We start from the raw sequence: 20,383 nt of genomic DNA on the forward strand, positions 1-20,383 counted from the left end.
TCACATTCGGGAAAAGCGAGTCCTTGCTGTTAAAATTGAAAGACATGGCACCTCCCAGGTCAGGTGGGTTAATTTCTTGGTTGGCACTGTTGTCACAATTTGGGCCGCTTGTGCTTCTTTGTTGTCAGTTTTCACCCGTCTTATTTCTTCTTTACGCAGAAGTGCTGAGAGTTGGAGCGTTTTGTGCCATGCTCCGTCTCATCAACTGTTCTCTGGTTCAAAGCAGTTTTGTTCCAGATGAGTACTGGCAGTCTGTAGAGGTCGCCCATCGCATGGCCTTCAAATATCCTCTGCTGCCTTTTTCACTTTATTCCTCAGGCGTCAACTATTAATGCTTTATTTGCTATCATGGGTGGTCTGCAGCCTATCCCAGAGGACATTGGTTAGAGAAAATAGCTCCCAAAATCAGCGTTCCAATTACTCTGGCTTGCGAGTGTCCGAAAATCGATCGAATGATCGGCGATCGATCACTTTCCCTGCCGTATCTTCATCAGAGATCTTGACGCATCGACTGATGAGGATCCGGTGTCAAATACCTTGAGGATCTCCAGGGCCAGGAGATCATATGAGGAACACACAGCTGAACCTCTCTCAAATTCAACCGTTTCCCAGAGTCGGGCTCTCCCGGACAAATGGTTAATAGTGAAGGCCACTTTGTCCGCTTCGGACGCAAAGTTTCGGGGTTGCAGGTCGAAAATGAGTCGGCAGTTCATAATGAATACTCGCACCTGAGCAGGATTGCCACAAAATTTCTGGAGAGCAAAGGCGGTGTCAAGTTCGGAAACAAGGTCGGTCACAGGAGGCAGGCAGGTAACGGGGCAAACAGGTCAGGTAACAGGCAGGCAGAACGGGGCGAAGTCAGGTCCGGAAACAGGTTGGCAACGAAGATCAGGCAGAGAAAAGCAGGGCAGGAACAGAGTCGGACAAAAAGGCTTACTGAGCTGGTGGCAACAGTTCGCATAACGATCTGACGGCTTCCTCTTGGTATCAAACAAACAGCTGTCCAGGCTGTTGGCGCCAATTGAGCAGTCGCAGGTGCTCTCAATCGGTAATCTTGACAGGTGGTGGTGGAGGAGTGAGGGAGCACAAGAGACTTGGTGGGAAACACACGTGCGTGCTACTTGGGACGAGCGGATGCTCGCAGTAAGCACTAGGCCCTCTACTGGTAGCCTCTGGAAATTATTATAACTTGGATTTTTTCTCGTTTGTTGGGCAAGATTTTTGCTTGAAATACATCTCATATCTTAGCCTAGCAATGTTTTGAAAACAAATGTGTTATATTTGAGTACACATTAGAGTGGCTGTAATTTTTTTCATCTTTGGGATTTCCTCAAGGTTGCCATCTATTTGCGGATAAATCAACGAATCGACTTGTTTCACAATTTTTCTGACCTTAACATTGTGACTTATGGCCACCTGACATGGGAATGGAAGGAAGGTATAAGAGGTTTCACCTACCCCCTCTTCTTTGCAATTATCTATAAAATACTACACTGGATACACTGTGACTCAGTTTATCTTCTGGAAAGTACTTTGTCTTTACATTCAGGATTTTTTTTTTTGCGATATCCGGTTTGTAAATCAAATAAGTTGGCTTTCTTTTGCAGATATGGCTTCCCCGCGTCCTACAAGCGCTCATGACTGCGTTTGCAGATTTCAAATTCTATTTCCTGATAAGACAACTGGAAGGACGAGACAGTGCCAAATGGACGGTAACCAAACCTGTTTGCATGTTGAAAGATGGGCAATGTTTGGCATGATGACTGTGTTTCCGTGTGTAAGCAGTTCTTCTGCCATCTGTGTTCGTGGTTCACATGGTACTGTTGCAGCAGGACGCTGACAAACAGCATGGAGGCCACCATTACTTGCCTAGCTCTGTGCTACTTCCCACTTCCTGCATCCAAAAGACATGACAGGTCTTTTGAACATCATGGGCTTCTGAAAATGCAACATAGATTCTATGCCGACAACTTGTTTGTTTGTCTTTCCCTCAGCAAAAAATACCTGAGCCTCATCGCCTTGGCGATCATTGTTCGCCCAACCGCCCTGATTGTATGGCTTCCGCTGTTGTTTTACCATTTTTGGCAGGACAAAAACAAGATGAAACTAATCACCAATGACTACATTCCAATTGGGTTAACTGTGTTTCATTTTCGCACACTTAGTATTTTTCAATGTCCAGGTTTACATGAAAATAACAGAGTTTGTGTCTCCTCTGTAGGACTTCGGCCTTTGTGATTTCGACCATAATTGACTCAATTTTCTATGGAAAGGTGAATTATGATTGTTAGGTATCTTAGGCTCGCATCGTATGCAAAAATCAAGGGATGCATGGGCCACGCTCCAATGCGTCCCAATTCAGTCGATTAAACAAAGTCATCTTAGGACTTTACAAGTTTTTGTGATGGTCAACACCCTGGAATGCACTAGTTAATTCTAACCCCTGCACAGAACAGAATTTGAATACCACCTCTATAGTTCCGATTTAACCAGGAGAAAAGTGCCACAAAATGACAATTTGTAAGTGTTTATGGTACTTTGGAATCATTTTTTCAGGTTATTTTCACAATTTAGACTTTAACAGAATATAAATATTGCTTTTAAAATCTGTTTTCCTCCATGTTAGAAAGATGCAGTGTGTATTTTTTCTTTCATTTAAAAAAATGAAATTAGTACACTGCAAACTACTCAAGTAGAAATGAAAAACTAAAGACATGTCATAAAAATAGGGGGGAAAAGTAAAGTAAAACGTTAATCTTCTGTTGTCAGATAATTTTGCTTCTTTTGGGTGGTAATTTTCTTATTTTTCCTTAATCCCAGCAGCTCTGAAGTCTAAAAAAGGGTTTTTATTAATTACGGGAAGGAATATAATAAAAATTAGGAGACTAATATAACATCAGGAAAATTATTTAATACCTTTACAAATAAGTCACTCAAGATCAGGAGAAAATATATAATGAATTTTGAACTTGCAAGGAGAATAGAAGAAGACCAAGTCCTCAGATAAGAAATTCCAATCTGTTCTAAAAGGTTCTCCCCCATGCCCTTTCTCTTTATTAAATCTCCTTGGTTACAAAAAGCAGATCAGCTCTAAGAGGTGCGGGATTTCAAAAAACAGTAACATAAATGGCTAATAGTAAAAATGATGTAAAAGTGCATAATAGTCAAAACAACGAACAGTGTGCCAGAATAATTAACAACTGTGACAATAAGACAAAATAATGAAAAACCTTGCCATCCTGAGGAAACTTTGCAGGCGTCTGATAGTAAAATCAGAATAAATGATTTACTCATCATTCCCCAATCTTTATATAACAGAAACAAAGAAATAACAAGCAGTTTTTATTGTCCAAAAAACAAAATAAATGATTTACTTAACTTTTTCCAACAATGAAAAGCTTTTTGTTGCTCCTGAATCATAAACCGTTTTGTCTACATGTTGGATGGTGGGCCACAAATTGCACAATAGATAACTGAGTTTTTTAATGCGTATTATCAAATTGAGTGTTAAAACACAGTTGCCTAACCCTTACCCCAACCCTAAATTCAGGGTTCACGTGCTTCCCTGCATTTGGGTCTACTTGCGAACTGTGACAAAATCTTTGATGCTGTTCTTGCAAATTTGATTTATGTAAACTCAAATCGAATTCTTAAGACAAAAAAAATGTTTCAGGCAATTACTTTTGGCTTCTAATATTTCATTTAAATAATCGCACGGTTCATTTTTCAAAACCAATTTGATGAAATGAATTCATTAGGAAACCAATATAAATTGAAACTCAACATGTACCTGTAGACATCTGCATGTATATTTATTCATTGACGCTAATGTCAAGAATTCTTCAGGTCTACATTTTCCTTTTTCCTTGCATATTGCTGATGTATCGTATCTTCGACTATCGGTAAATACAAAAAAAATAAAATAAAATCAATTATTGTTTTAACCTCCTGTTCAGACACAATATGGCGCGCGACTGAGAAAGATTGCCCAACCCTGCTCTAAAAAGATGAATAAAATAATCGATAAAAACATCATCAAAGCATGAAGGCGGGAAAAAAACAAGTATACCAGTATACCAGTCAGGACATTTGGAATAAAATGTTTTTTTGTTTTTTGTTTAGTGGATCTTTGTACAGTTCAACTTTCTGAAAATCAATGTCTTGGACGGAGTGGCCGCATTATTCGGCACACATCCCTGGCACTGGTACCTGACACAGGGCCTCCCGGTTGTAATGGGGCCCCATGTCCCCTTCTTCTTCTACGGCTGCTTCCTCGCCTCCAAAAGATATAGAATTTTCCTGATCTCCATCGCCTGGACTGTCATCGTGTACAGGTAAAGGATCCAAATTTTCTCCCACTGGGTTTGCTCTCATTTCTACTACGGTAATTGTATGTCATTTTTGAATTCTGTTTAGTCTGCTTCCCCACAAGGAGTTTCGATTCATCTACCCAGTACTTCCTTTTTGCATGGTTTTCTGTGGTAAGTCGTGAAAGATTTGACCCCAGTAGGGTCTGCATTCAAAAACAATTTGTGGTTATAGGAGTGACGCTGGCTTGTATGAGAACTTGGCAACGTGTAGCCGCCGTTGGTTTGTTGGCATCTAACCTGGTCATTGCCCTCTACACGGGTCTGATTCACCAACGTGGAACTCTGGATATCATGAACCATGTACATGCGCTTTGTCACGACTCCTCGCAGCCAGATGTCCTTTTCGCCATGTCCTGTCACTCAACGCCTTATTACAGGTGTCAAATGCTCAGTGGGAAACGAAATGCATTTGAAAGTGCTTGACTTTTTCTGGATACAGCCTTGATATAAAAATTGAGTAGGGGTCCCCAATATTTTCTGTACCACGGACCGGTTTAAAGTTTGACAATATGTTCGGAACCTGGCCCAAAGGCAGCATTTTTGTAGTTTTTCCTAAAATAATAATAACAACAATTATAACATAGTACTGTAATAATAACGAGATTAATAATAATACTGTAAGTGTAAGTCCAGTCTGTTTTTATGTGGAGCGTTTGAGTGTCCTTGTAACATGAAACCAAAATGACATTCATTCATTTATTTTCTAAACCTCTTACCATGGAGTTGCTGGAGCCCATTCCAGCCACGTTTTTGGTATGAGGAGTGGTCTAAGGCACAGGGAGAACATGCAAACTACACCCAGAAGGCTGGTATCTGGAATTGAACCAAGGAACTCTGAACTGTGAGGCAAACATGCTAATAGCCACATTGTCTGGTCGCTATGGTAATTTTTAACACAAAACTTCTCGTCGATCCGCTAGCCAGGTAATTAAAAATATAAACTGACCAAAAGAACCAACCCTATCGAAAATTGTGTTGGTGTTATGTGGTGTCTGTTTCTTTTTCTTGAACTAAGGATCTTTGCATCCTCCAACTCTGTTGCCAAAAGTTCCTCCATGGCGACAAGTTTGTTTACTATATGTGTAACATGACATAGAGGACTGCAGTTGACCAGTTTGGTTTGATTCATACTTCTTTCTATCTTCAGCGGACGGGATTCTTTGTCTACGACGTGACAGTTGCATATCCCAACAAGCAACTGCGCCCATCCGTGCGAACCACGCTGATGTTAAAGCAAACCCACAACCTCAAAGCACTAGTTCAACTTCAATCTGAAACATAACGGTGTCAGTAAAACCAGAATCGGCAAAAAAATAATGGAACTTATTTTCTATTCTGTAAGACCCGATACCAAACGGCCCTGTATCGGTCTGCGGCCTGGAGGATGGGGGACCCCTGAAATACAGTATCATGGTTAAGACTGAATACTTAAAACGGACACAAATTGTTACTTGGGTGAGGTTGCATAACTGGTCCCAATGCTGTTAGTAGCATCATAAATCAAATCCTAACTGATGATAGTTCTTTCTGTATGCAGAACAGTTACATTTTGTTTTTGATCTCTTACAGCTTTGTCCACTGCCCACTAAAAATGAAATTCCTCGAGTGCCCGCCAAATTTCGGCCAGACGGACTATGTGAACGAATCAGACAGATTTAACGACGACCCGCTACGCTGGCTCCGTATTTCGTATCCAAACGTGCAATCACTTCCTACTCACTTTGTCCTTTTCGATGTTATGGAAAAGGTAATCAAGAAGTCAAGTGTATCCATATGGATTGGAAGCAGAACTGTCACCATACTGTTTTTCAATTCCACAGAAGATTGGAGCGTTTCTGCAGGAAAACAACTACACGAAAACAACGGACTTATTTCACACTCATTTTCCCGAGGGTGGAGTAGGAGGAAGAATCTTTATTTATGAAAGGCACAGAAAAGCACAAGATCATACCTGAATTCATACAAGTGAGGATGTATTGTCCTCTAAAAGAATGTATGCCCCTTAAGTTTAAAGGGACATTATGTATTTAACGCCTCCTCATGGTAGAAAAAAGATCGGCATTCATTTAACAAAAAACAATATCGATCAGAATAGAAGGTAAAAGAAAACTACATAAACTATCATATAAATTTGCATCGTTTCAAATACACATAGGTCTAGAAATGTACTTATTTCAACTAATATGAGGCTCACCGAGAAGGAGCTGACATGATTGTCTGGCATTTTTACTTCCACAGGTTTCCGCAAACACCTTGTGAGAGACTGGGCAAAAAATTAAAAGAAAATATGTGCGATTTGGTCACTTTGAATCTCCATAGTTTGTATTAATCTTGTGTTTTATAGCACTCATTTTCGATTGAATGATGCAATACAGTGACTTTTCTTGGTCAAATATAACACTGCGTCCCTTTAGGCTCAACGTTTTTTCATTAAACACTTGAGTATTTTTGTTATTTTGTTATTTAAATACATACTTGGCGTTTTGTATTATGTTAGCTTTAGGCTAGCAGACATTTCCCTTTTTTGTTGTTTACATTTATATATGGTGTTGGGAATTTGACGTTACTTTAGTTAACAGATGTCTATTTTTGTGTTTAAAAACCTTTAAAGTGCGGTATTTTTACCAGACAAAGAGCCTTAGAGCCTTTGTCACAAAAGCAAAGGACGTGACTGTCACAAAACCAGAACAGACTAGTGGACCCCAGAGCATTCGTTTTAGTCTTTTTATCAAGGAAGCGTTCAGGGCTTGCTGGGGACGTGATGGCCGTCACACGTCAGCAGCGGCCCCGGGGAGATAACTTCGGATCGAGTGGTCAATCGGAGTGCGGAAATCAGGCAGGCCGTGTTTACCGGGGCTGGAGAAGAGATCAAAAACGTGGGACAGAAACAGGTTGAATCGGAGGCAGACAGAATCGGGTAAGCAGAGTTCTAAACGAACAGGATATCGGGAGAAACACACAGTTACGCTCTGACACTTCTCTCTGGGCGTAAGGCGCTTAAGAGAGGAGTGCCAGCCAATCAGAAGGCGCCCACCCAGGCGCCACATGATTGCTCCAGGTGATCTGAGTTAGTAATCATGACAGTAACGTTATTGCCGCAAAGTTTGTTTTCCAACAAAGATATAAAAGCCATAAGTTATGAAATGCATGTTGTGCGATGTGATACTCAAAATGTCAGGACAAATTAGTTCATCTTTAGTGATAAGGATTAGTATCAGTATTGACACCCGCCGCTGCCAGAAAAGTCCAGCTCATCTATGAAGAGCGCGATGAGACTTCACACTGACAAACATTCGCACTGATCGCTGCATGGCTCTGCGGCTAGGACCTTGACTCAGCCTCTTGGCTGAGAGCAAGTGTCTCGGCCCCTTGGCTTTGTAGCGTATTATGATTTGACCGATAACGGATAATGGATAATTGATAAAGAATATAGAACAATAAACCTTACAAAATCCCCCCACAATCAGATGATGAAGGTGCTGTATCTGTGTAAGATCAGGAGCTTTCTCCTGCTACTTGTAACCATGGAAACCAGTACTACCTGTTTCATGTAGGAGAGCAACCGTTGCCCCTCGCCCCCCAAAAAATAACATCGTGGAGAGGGATGGCCACCGCTAGGCTGTACTTGCCCAGACACACGACAGGAATTGGTGCCCGATGACCCTGGGAGTTAAGGGATCTATGAAACATGTGATTATTAAAATACAATATTAAAAGCCAAAAGTAATTGCAACAATCGTTTTTTGTCTCACTAATTTCATTTGAGATGGCATGGATCACATTTTCTTGAACAGTATGTGGACCCAAATGCAGTGGAACAGGAACCAAGGTTCGCATTTCCAAAACCCAGGAACAAAGTGACAAACTAACAAAAACAAATCAGTAGTCTCAAAATTACTGACAAAATGTCCAAATCTGAATTGGTAATGGTAATCATTTTCCTCATGTTGAGGTTTTTGAGTCTTTCTTTGCCGTCATGTAGGTTTCAATTTAGGGGATGGTGTAATAATAGTCTGTAGTTTGCAATAATCTGTGGTCTGTGCAGCCCTTTGAGACTCTTTGTGATTAAGGGCTATACAAATAAACATGACTTGACTAATGAACTGACACAAGAGGCCATCTCTGCAATGGACTGTTCAAATGAGATTTAATTTATTAAACCTACTTTATATGAATTACTGTTGATTGTTATTTTATTAAATTATTTACTGTTTCTTCTTGCTGTACTTCGAGTGTAGGATAAATATGTTGCTGGTGAGGTGCAATCAATATTTCAAGGCTCTATAACACAACTACCTGTTGGTTCTTCTCTATACTGACTCAAATACTGCTTAGAAAATTTCAAATTCTTTGACATACAACTTTTTTTTTCTAAAGTAACAGAAATAGTTACTTTTCCTGGCGACTAATTACTTTTACAATCGAGTAACTCAGTTACTTTTTGGAAGAAGTAGTGAGTAACTATAACTAATTACTTTTTCAAAGTAATGTGCCCAACACTGCATCCAACAGAGTCTATATATCTATCTATCTACCCTGGTCATATCCCTCGAGAGGGGTGACCGACAGCAAGACAGACACATACAGAAAAACAAAAAACAAAAAAACATAAAATAAAAAGGGGAAAAAGTAGCAAAAAAAAAATCACACACAAAATTTTTGGACCATGGCCAACCCAAATGCCCAAACACCTTAGCCTTGCTGACATAAAACGTTTTTTTAAGCACCTCGGCACCCAAGTCAGTCATGCTTTTGTCCCTCCGGATGAAACGGAGTAGTCATGTCATTCTCCACAGGATGAGCTGCATTCAACTTAGTCATTTTGATAATAAGCTTATATAGATACATAAATAGTAGTCACGGCGGCAGAGGCACAGTTCTGAGGTCATGAGATCGAACCTTTCGGTGTGGAGTTTGCATGTTCTCCCCATGCTTGCGTGGGTTTCCTTCGGGCACTCCGGTTTCCTCACACATTCAAAAGACATGCATGTCTGGTTATTAGGCTGGTCCAAATTGTCCCTAGGTGTGAATGAGCGCGTGAGTTGTCTGTCTCTGTGTGTCCTGTGACTGACTGGAGATAGCTGGGATGGGCACCAGCACCCTAACGACATTACTGAGAATAAGCGGTGCAGATAATGGATGGATCGATACATACGTATTGTATAAGCACAGCCCTCTCCAGGCCTACTAATATTTTGAAAGAAATACAGTAGCTTTAAATTCCAATATATTTTCCTAATATTGCATTAATTTGATGGAAATTTACAATGTAAGTTACCTATTTTCGTATTAAAACCGTCACAAAAAATATGCAGTGCTAATTAACAAAAAAAAAGTGTTTACTAACAATACTATTAGTATAAAAAAATCACTTCCATCTACATTATCGACTGATGTTTTTAAAGAAATACCTTAAGTTCACTGTATTTTTCCTCATATTCCATTTATGTAATGGCAACTTATCATTTTAGTTGATAGATGTCTCTGCGACAAAAGTAAATATTTTTAATTTGGGTACTTTTTGGAATGTAACCTGTTTTAATGTAGAAATAAGTCTTTGCTCATTTTAAGTCATGATTCCCTACGGGGATGAATAAAGTATCTATCTATCTATCTATCTATCTATCTATCTATCTATCTATCTATCTATCTATCTATCTATCTATCTATCTATCTATCTATCTATCTATCTATCTATCTATCTATCTATCTATCTATCTATCTATCTATCTATCTATCTATCTATCTATCTATCTATCTATCTATCTATCTATCTATCTATCTATCTATCTATCTATCTATCTATCTATCTATCTATCTATCTATCGTCATGATTATTAACATAGTTTATTTAGTTGTAATTATATTAATGCAGTTCTGTTTTATGTTATGGTCAAAAGTGGTCTCAAGTGCAATTGTTAGGTCTATGACTTTACTTTAAGTGTAATACTCAATGACGGACAGGAAATATAAATTTTAGCTCTTCAGGAGATGTTTTTAGCTCAAGAGATTACATTATTTAAGTCCAGCTTTCTTCCCTGTTAACAAAATAAAATTGTACTTAAATTTCTTTATTTAAATGTCTAAGATAACAACTTATCATGGTATTACTATGTTGTTACTATGTAACCAAGTTGATTATTTAAAATGGTGTTAAAAAGACTCACTCAACCAATAAAACATTTTTTTTTAGGAGAAAATCACATGACCCAGCACCGGTGAGCTATTTTCAAAACCGGCCCACGGGCAGCTCAACCGTTCGTAAGGGGCACCATGGCCACAAAGTTGGAGAAACCTGATCTAGCAGTATTGTAAGCAAACACTTGACAAAATAAAAACAAGTACATGAAGATGTAAAAATGAAAAAGACTGGCTTTCATAACTGCTACTTAATAACAATTTGGGAATTCGCTGTTCTGGACAACACGTCTCATTTGCTCCCCTTGGTGTCCCAATCTTTATCTTATACTCTACTTTGTTGCGTATTCTCCACCCCGGCCGTCACGAAACCACTGAGGAGTATAAAAACAGTGTACACTTGATTCAAGAACAAATCCTCAGTGGTGAAAAACAGCCTCGCCATGCAGCTCCGTGTCCTGGATCTGATGGTCCTCCTCCTCTACGTGATTCTATCTGGTGTCACATGTGAGTACTACAGCACACATAACGCAGAGTACTTTAACATACTGGTAATCCGTCCCACAAAATCCGAGCCAGTATCTTTTTTGAGCAAGGCAATTTGAAGGTGCATAATCGAACGAGGAGTATTTTACTGACGTCGCTCGTGCTTCTCTCCTTCTAGCTTATTCCAAATGGGTCAAGTCAAGTTATGTTTATTTGTATGGCCATTAATCACAAGGAGTCTCAATGGGCTGCATAGACCACAGACTATTGCAAACTACAGACTATTATTACACCATCCCCTGATCTAAAATGAAAATAAAGAAAACTGAATTCTTACCAACGCTACCACTTCACGCGTTAGAGCATAGGTGTCAAACAGGCGGCCCACGGGCCAGATCGGGCCCGCTAAGGGATGGAATCCGGCCCGCAAGACAACACTCAGAGAAGCGCAAGAGAAAAACAAGCTGCAGGTTGAAATATGTCAACTTGATGTTTCATAAGAAAGGTGCCTCCAACAAAGACACTGTACTTGTATTTCTTTCTCTCTCTCTCTCTCTCTCTCTCTCCCTCTTTTCCACCCCTTTTCTCCCACTCTCTGCCTCTGTCTCTTTCACTCTCTGTGTCTCTCTCTTTCTCTTTCTTTGTTGCTCTTTGTCTCTTTCTCTCTCTATGTCTTTTTAACTTATTTTGCTCTAGCTTCCTTTTTTCCTTTTCTCTCTTTTCTCTTTCTCTCTTCCTACCCTTTGCGCTTTCTTTTCTCTTTTCTCTCCTTCTGTCTTTCTATTTCTCTTTGGATTTATTTCTTCCGCTCCCTTTCTTTCCCCCTCTCTCACGACTTCTCTTTTTATCTCTTTTGTTTCTAACGCTCTCTCCCTTTCCTTGTCCAGCCCTCTCCCCTTTTCCCTCCCTCTTTCTCTTATTTCTTTATCTCTCTTTTTCTTTCTCTTTAATCTACTAGTCGGGCCCCCGACAGAATGTTTGTTCTATCGTGTGGCCCCCCGAGTTAAAATTAGTTTGACACCACTGCGTTAGAGTGTATATGATGATCAGTGGAAAAAAAGTAGATAAGTCAATCTATCAATTAAAAAATCGTTTTATGCCAGCACGGCTAAATGGACAAAAGGTGGCTCAGATGACAGTCCCATGTTTTCATTAGCTTAGGTCACACACAGGTTAAACTTTAGAAGATTTGACTTTCCTTGGCTTGGACCCACCCAATACATCGTTTGTGTTGGTGGGATCAATAATAATAATGACAATTAATCAATACTATTCATTCTTAACAAAATGATAATGCATTAATGTATCCAACAATACCTTCAATAAACATTTCATTTCATTTCATTATTTGTAGCATTGATGGCAAACACTTAGAGCTTGCCCAACATTTATCCCAACACTTGATAAGGCTTTCAGCATCCAAGTAAATCTAAACCAGATCGCCACGATAACTAACCGCAAACACGGACAATCCTAATGTTGTCCTTGGTCCAGTCAGTTATTTTAATGGCTTACAAGCTTACGGTGCATTTAAAAAGGCTCATTTCCCCCAGGAATTGGCAAAAAAGGGTGTTCCTTAAAATGGCAAATTGTGCCTGAGAACACCCATTAGCTGGGCAAGTAGTTTTTGCAAATTGCGACTCTAAAAACGCAACTCAACATACAAATATTCTCTTGCTCCGTTCAGACTCATACTCCTACCGCCGCTGTTTTGGGTTAACAATGCTCGCATCCTGTGCTGAGCCAATGATGACTTAGGCTGGAACGGGGTCTATTTATCAAATTTAGGAAGAGGTCAAAATTGTTTTCATGATAGAGGCTGCTTGCTGAAAAATAGAAAACCGTCATTGCACTTCTTGTTACTTGACTGAAAAGATGAGTACATAAGAATACCCCATGGATAAAGATCAATATCCTTTTATTTTGTTTTAGTAAATTTTGTTTTCTTTTTCCCCATGAATAATTTTGCGGGAAAAAACCCGAAGTATTGATAATTCGAGCGCTCGTCTAGGGACCTGGAGGTTGCAGGTTCGATTCTCTGCTTGAATATCGAAGTGTCCCTGGGCAAGACATGAAACCCCAAATGCCCCCGATAAGCAGGTAGGCGCCCTCCATGCTGTAACTGTTATCGGTGTGTGAGTGTGTGTGTGAATGGGTTTGGAGCACATTGTAAAGCACTTTGGGAGGCCTTTTGTGACTTGAAAAACGCTATATAAATCCAGGCCGTTTACCATTTACCATGATAAGGAAAAAAATCCTTTCAGGCAAAACGCAGCTCCAATGCAATGTAAAAAAAGGGTGGAAGCCATACTCGGAACATTGCTATATGATCCCTCGTCTAAATACAAATTGGAAGGATGCCGAGGATTACTGCGAGGCACTGGGAGCTCACCTCGCCAGTTTCCACTCGGAGGCGGAGTTGGACTTTTTGAAAGGTAAGCTCAAAACAAAAAAGGCACCGACATTCATTGATTTGGAATATGTCCTGATGCCACAACTAATCATTGTTGTTCTTCTTTACCAAAGAGCTTGTGATCGACATTGGAAGCCCGGGCGCATGGGTGGGAGTGAGCATAGAACGGCGCAACAGGTTCTTCTATTGGCATCATATCTTTTACAATACTGACAAAACCCAAGTGGTGAGTTCATCGATACAGCATCTTAAAAAGGACAAAGTGTTGGCTTGAGAAAAACTATAAGGGTAAAGGGATAGTGTGTATTATTTAGTGTCTCTTGGTGGTAAAAAAAAACTTTATTTGGAAAAACAAAAACAATATTGATTTAAATAATAAGCAAAAAAAATGTGAGCTATCAAGGTAACATGCATTTTTTAAAATACTTGGCGGTCAGCGGTCAAAAAATTAGAATTTATTTGACATAAGATGATCTTTTACCTAAAGGGAGCTGACATGATAGTTTGCCATGGTGACTCTTTTTTAGTAACATCTTTCTTTTACACATAACTTAAATTATTTATTTATTTCACACAAAAATAGAGACAGTTTAGAACGTAGTAAAAAAAATGGTTCCACTGTTCCACTTGCTCATTTAATGTACTGTATACCTTTTGTTATTTTTTTCATGTCGACAGTTTTTTTCTTTCTTTTATTTTTTTTCATTTTACTATTTTCTTTTTTCCAATTCTTCCCCTGCATTTTCTTTTCATTTTTGATATTTTTCTCTCTTATCTCCTTGCCTTTTTTCCTCATGTATCTTTTTTAATTTTTTTGTTTTTTTCATGGTTTTGCTCTCATTTTTTCTTCTTTCTTTTCTTTCCTCCTTTCTTTTTTGTTCTTTGTAATAGGTTAGGTAAAAAATTGACGTAGAATAATGTGTTTTGGTGAGTCTCCGTGGTTTGTATTACTGCATGTGCATCTAGCATTCGTTTTCGGTTGCAGAACGCCAAACAGAGAAAAATATTACACACTCTACCTTTAAAAACATGGTAATGCATATATTCTGAAAGCCAATTTGTTGCACAGGACTACTTACGGTGGGCGGAAAGAGATCCTAACTACCAGGAAGGCAACGAGAATTGTGTTTACGCGAGAGAAGATGGAAAACTCATTGCTTACGATTGTGCTGGTGAAATGTTATTCGTCTGTAAAAAAGGTGCCGGATTACAATGATGTATTGTTTGGAATGTGTGCTCTCACATTGGAATGTATTGCACCCCTTTAGCCAAGGACTCTTGCCCTCCTGCACTTTCACCACTTTGTCCTGATCCTGCTGTGCAACTGCCAACATCAGGAATAGGGGACATCAGCGTAGAGAAAGGGACTCTCTCTGAGGCTCTGCCAGCTTCTGGTGTCACAGGCCCCTGCATGCTTCCTGCAATGTTTTACCAGGTGAGTCTTGGACTTGTGGTGAATGCTGTAGAGCCGGGGTCCTCAATGAGCCGACGCACAGCGAATGGCACCTTTTTAAACAAACTTTAAAAAAAACTTTTTCAAAAATATATATTTGTTCCTTACCAATCCATCGCCTTATTTTACTATTGTATCGCCAAATTATCTTTCATTTTTAGTCAAATATCTCTAATGTTCCCACAGTTGTATTCACTGCATGCGCATTCTGCGCACTCTTAGTGCGTGTGTGCGAGAGAGAGGGAGAAAGTTGTGCTTCAGGAGACAACGCTGATTGGCTGTTGCCTGGGTGACATAGTATCATAGGCTGTCATCTCTTTGACAACGATGCACTGATTGGCTGAAAGAGCGTGAACGCTGCTAGTTTGACTGGACGGACGAACACGATTCCCTCCCCGGCACATTACTGGAAGATGTAATTCATACCTGTCAACCTGTACGTTGTTGCCGTCCAAAGTACGTTTATTACGCATTTTAAGACGTGTACGACGTACAAGAAAATCTGTACGGAAAAACGCAAATTTGTCAATTATGGGTGCCATCCAGTATACATCGACTATGACGAAACGGCAAATCAATCAAGTCAAACGAGTTCGCCGCGGTACCCTCTATCTCGGTTTCGTTTTTTTTCCTCGTTGCAAACGAAGCGGGCGGTTTGATGCTACTGTGCGCATCAAGGAGGTCCGTCTCTTTTTGGAGAACCGGCTTTTTCGGCTCAACTCATTAAAGAGAGCCGGCTCTCATTCGGCTCACTTGCTTTGATGCATTATAATACGAATTATTATGTTGTATAAAGAAGTTAAGAAAAAAGGAAATATAAAGGGAGAAAATGAAAAAAGACAGGTTTGTGGTTATCCCTTTAATCAGTATATTACCAACAATAATTTATTGCAGAAAATGAATTAATTTGAATAAGAAAATGTATTATTCTACTTACTACACAGGGTTCTATCCTGGGACCAAAGCTATTTAATTTATATATTAACGATATTTTTAATGTTTCAAAACTATTGAAAATAGTAGTATTTGCAGATGACACTAACATTTTCTATTCAAATGATAACTATATGGATTTGGTAACCTGTATTAATCGTGAACTAATTAACCTAAAAGTATGGATGGATATAAATAAATTATCTTTAAATTTAAATAAAACCAAAGTAATATTCTTTGGTAATCGTAAGGCAAATCAAAATTTAGAAGTAAAAATGGATGGTGTCACAATAGACATTGTATCAGAAATTAAGTTTTTAGGGGTCATAATAGACAATAAACTAAGTTGGAAAACACACATCAGACACATACAAACAAAGGTATCTAAAAGCATTTCAATAATTAATAAAACCAAAGTTCTTTTACATTATAATGCATTGTATTTATTATATTGTTCTCTCGTTCTGCCATATTTAACATATGGTGCAGAAGTCTGGGGAAATAATTACAAAAGTTCACTACAGCCCCTTTTTATCCTTCAAAAACGTGCAATAAGAACCATACACAGGGTAGGATATCGGGATCATACCAATATTTTATTCATGCAGTCCAATTTATTGAAACTGGATGATTTAATAAAATTTTTCACTTCACAACTGTTATTTAAAGTCAACAAAAACATAGTGCCAGAAAACATACAAAGATTATTCACTCGGAAAGAGGGAAATTATAACTTGAGGGGCTGTGGTGAATTCAAAATCCCAAAGGTGAGAACCACCAGGAGAAGTATGTGTGTGTCTGTGTGTGGAGTCAGACTTTGGAATAATTTGCAAAATGAAATCAAACAATGTCCAAATATCCATGTGTTCAAATTTAAATACAAAAAAGCATTACTGGCGAAATACAGAGATGAAGAAAATGGGATATGAGGGAGACTGGAAATACTGCACTTCAAACCATGGCTAACTTGTTGTTATTGTGCTATTATCACATCAGAACTGTTATAAATATTGTGTTTATTTTTATTGATATTATCACTGGTGCCGCAGTGACATTATGCGCATTATGACGTTGAGGGATGGGTATTGCGAAGATTAGTGTATAAAATATGTGATTATTGTAACTTATAATTATTGATATCTGACCTATGTAATAAGTATATCCATGAGATTTTGTTGTATTGTACACAAGAGGGAGCTATCTATAAAATGTATTTAATAGGGAAGATAAAGGGGTAGGAAAAATAAGCATCTGCTTCTGACTACCCCTTTTCGAACATGTTATGTGACATCATTCTGTTGTTGACTCATTGTTTTTGTCCTGTTTTTATTTTTATGTTCGAAATAAAATTTTCATTCATTCATTCATTCATAATTATATTTGCATGTATTTTTTCCATCTACAGTGAAGGTCCAAGCTACTTAATTTTTTAACTTTATTCCTAATAAACCTTATTCATGTCGAGGAACTCAGTATCTAACAACAAAATGTTAATTAACAATATATATGATATAAGGAAACACATGTACAATATAACATGTTAAACTACATAAACACCTTTGAAAAAAAAATATGGTGTAAGATTATTTTGTATTTTGTAGGGGGAAAATACGACAGTTTGTAAGGGCATGGAGCCGTGGAGGTTGACAGGTATGTGTAATTCGACAAAAATTGCGTGACGATGACTAAAAGACGAGAAGTGGACAATTAAAACCACCGTTTTCATGAGAAATGCACTAGCAAATATGCGTCTATTTTCCCGCTGCAAGTACAAAACCAATGTGCTTAATATGTTTAAAGACGGTTGCCATAATAAAAAGTGAAAATGTGAAGCGCCATTATGTTAAAGAGTACAGAAAAGTTTCCTCCTAATTCAGATCTGAAAAGGCTAGAAATTGTCAGGTTGAAGCAGTCATATCAACAGTCCAGCAAGGTTATTGTTGAATCTATGACACAACAACAAATTGCAATGAAGTGCTCAATCAGAGTGTCGTGGGTATTGGCCAAACATAAGAAGCCTTTCTCCAAAGGAGAAATAATAAACGAGTGTTTGACTGAGGTGATGGCAGCAACGATCGAAGGAAAAAAAAAGGAGGAAATGACAACAAAAATCAAACAATACTTTCAGATTCATCAACAACAAGAGGCACTGAAATACAGGCTGGTGATGTGACAAAACAGCTTTGTGAGGGCATAAGAAATGCCGAATTTTGCGTTTGGACCAAGAGAAACAACTTTATCTCTGTTGACCTGCCTTGCACTTGACTGTCATAATGAATGAAACCATGTCAAATAAAGTCATGTTTAAATGTATAGTCCTTAATCACAAGGGGTCTGTTTGAAAAAAAAAAAAACAAAAAAAAAAAAACAAATGTGGACCTTGAAGATTTGTATTTGAGGTTCGGTGCTGTGGAGCATTTTTACAAAAATATTTGCACGAATGTAATTTTGTACAGCTAATAATAATACTCTGTGCAGTATGGATTCAAATATGCGATTATGGGACTCCTTCGTGTGGGTGGCAGCATTGTCGTGAGAGGAAAGACCAAACCATCAGCCGAAAGGTACTTGGCAACACGCCCTTTTTATCAATCTTAGTGTGACAAAAGAAAATCACTCTTTAAGATGGCTGAATGGATGAATGTTGCAGGTTATCCTTCACACTGGTCACTGCCAAGAGCGTCATTGCTCTGAAACTGGAATTCTACATCAAGGAACATAAAATAGTCACGTTCACAAGAGTGAAAGGTGAAGTCCGGGAGGAACAGACAAAAGCGGATCCTTTCCCCTTCAAGTACTTAAATGGAACACTCCAGGAAGAACAGACAAATGTGGACCATTTCCCCTTCAAACCCGGATATGAATTTCAGGTGAAATTAGTTTCCAAATCATTCCACACACGTCTTATTTCCGTAGCATTTAGACATTCAATTCCATTCAAAAGATTTTATACTCTGTCCACAGAAAGCACCTGGGAAACAACAGTGAAAGTCTGGTTTCATAGCTACTATCTAGCATTTGGCTAACTGCGTGTCTTTGTTTTTCAGATGATCATCAAGTGCGAAAGCGACCGCTTCCATGTGACTGTCAATGGCATCAAACAGCGGGATTTCCCAAATTTTGTTCCAGATGTTGGCCATATCATGGAGCTGAGAGTGGAGGGTGACATGTTGCTTACGGTCACCAGTCTAATGTGATGACATGATTTCATAACAGCTCGGTATTTTGTGTTACCCTTATCTCTAATAAAGCATTTGGAAATAAGATTTGCTCTTAATCTTGTGTTTATGAATTTATTTGAATAGGGAATAAATGCCCATCCATCCATCATCTGCACTGCTTATCCTCAGTAGGGACGCGGAGGTGCTGGAGCATGTTCCAGCTATCTTCGGGCAGTGGGCAGGGGACACCCTCAACTGGTTGTCAGCCAGGGCGACTTTTTCATTCACACCTAGGGACAATTTGGGGTGGCCAATTAACCTGACATGCATGTTTTTGGTATATGGGAGGAAGCCGGAGTGCCCGGAGGAAACCCACGCAAGCGAGGAGAGAACGTGCAAACTCCGCACATAAAGGCTGGGAGCCGGATTTGATTTGCTGAGACCTTTGTTTCTTGGCATCAGTTACTACTCTTGCACACATTATAAAGCTTATAATAGACATTGCAGAGATAGAGTATCCAAAATTAATTTCTTGAGCATAGTAATGAGAAATTGAACTGAAAATAACACGTTAACTACCTAAAGTAAAAATACAATTAGTGGCATTCATTCTCTGCGTTGTTATTACTCTGTTACACCTTTATGCTCCCAAACATGAACTACAATGTCGAGTGATATTTCACAATATTGTCTATTCTCTTCTATTCTATTCTATTCTATTCTATTCTATTCTATTCTATTCTATTCTATTCTATTCTATTCTATTCTATTCTATTCTATTCTATTCTATTAGCAATCTACAATGACGTTGTCGTCTGCTACAATGATCAAATCGTATAAATTGACACATACGATGATTGTCAGTGCACGAACACAGCAATAGCCTCAATGTGTTTTAGCCATATCCAGAGGGTCACAAAGTGAAAGTGTCTGCCGAACAAACAAACAAAAAAACAAAAACAAACATCTGCTACCAAATTAGCTTCTATCTGGATGTATTGATTCTGGCGAGTGGTTCACAGCCTTCAGACTCAGACAGATTAGTCTTCAGTTAATGGTTGTATTAAGCCGCAGATTAACAATGGGCTCCCATTCCTTCTCTGTCAGTATACAGATGTGAACCAGGATTTACACTAATGCACAGTTTGATCCATTTGTATGAGGGTGTGGCCCATAATTCGGAGGCCTAGAAGTAAAGGGAGATGACGTCAAACCTATAGGTAAAGGGTTAACATGTTTTTTTGTGTTTGAGTTCTTGCACGTATTAGAAAATACTTCCTGAAATTGTGTACTGATTGATTGATGTGACGATTGCAATTGTGCAAATGAGGAGAAAGCTTGTCTTTTGATCATTAAGATAGGTCCCTTTAATCTACCTAGCACAATTATCCGTTTGGTGACAGCCGAGATGTGGTTCCAGCACATTGAA

General features: G+C 38.8%; 2 protein-coding genes across 3 annotated transcripts; both read left to right on the forward strand.

Annotated features, from left to right (window-relative positions):
- The first annotated feature begins 331 nt into the window (after window positions 1-331).
- Window positions 332-8,548, forward strand: LOC148367571 (GPI alpha-1,2-mannosyltransferase 3-like). Of its 2 annotated transcripts, none has more exons than XM_088334575.1 (10): window positions 332-1,143; window positions 1,608-1,712; window positions 1,786-1,916; window positions 1,995-2,135; window positions 2,222-2,273; window positions 4,123-4,334; window positions 4,417-4,481; window positions 4,543-4,747; window positions 5,940-6,117; window positions 6,191-8,548. In XM_088334575.1, exons 1-10 carry the CDS (start codon window positions 1,135-1,137, stop codon window positions 6,323-6,325), a joined length of 1,233 nt encoding a protein of 410 aa, XP_088190701.1. In that variant the 5' UTR covers window positions 332-1,134; the 3' UTR covers window positions 6,326-8,548. The 2 variants fall into 2 exon arrangements, with proteins under 2 accessions (XP_088190701.1, XP_088190703.1); XM_088334577.1 differs by lacking the exon at window positions 332-1,143 and adding an exon at window positions 1,150-1,523 and having other exon boundaries at window positions 1,607-1,712.
- Window positions 8,549-10,853: 2,305 nt separating this feature from the next.
- On the forward strand, window positions 10,854-19,059 carry LOC148367572 (uncharacterized). Its single transcript, XM_088334578.1, has 8 exons — window positions 10,854-11,015; window positions 13,259-13,429; window positions 13,521-13,633; window positions 14,477-14,606; window positions 14,676-14,842; window positions 18,272-18,357; window positions 18,444-18,663; window positions 18,841-19,059. Exons 1-8 carry the CDS (start codon window positions 10,952-10,954, stop codon window positions 18,988-18,990), a joined length of 1,101 nt encoding a protein of 366 aa, XP_088190704.1. The 5' UTR covers window positions 10,854-10,951; the 3' UTR covers window positions 18,991-19,059.
- Window positions 19,060-20,383: the final 1,324 nt, after the last annotated feature.

This window comes from Urocampus carinirostris, chromosome 4, assembly GCF_059441175.1.
Source record: "Urocampus carinirostris isolate Australia breed hairy pipefish chromosome 4, RoL_Ucar_1.0, whole genome shotgun sequence".
NCBI lineage: Eukaryota > Metazoa > Chordata > Actinopteri > Syngnathiformes > Syngnathidae > Urocampus > Urocampus carinirostris.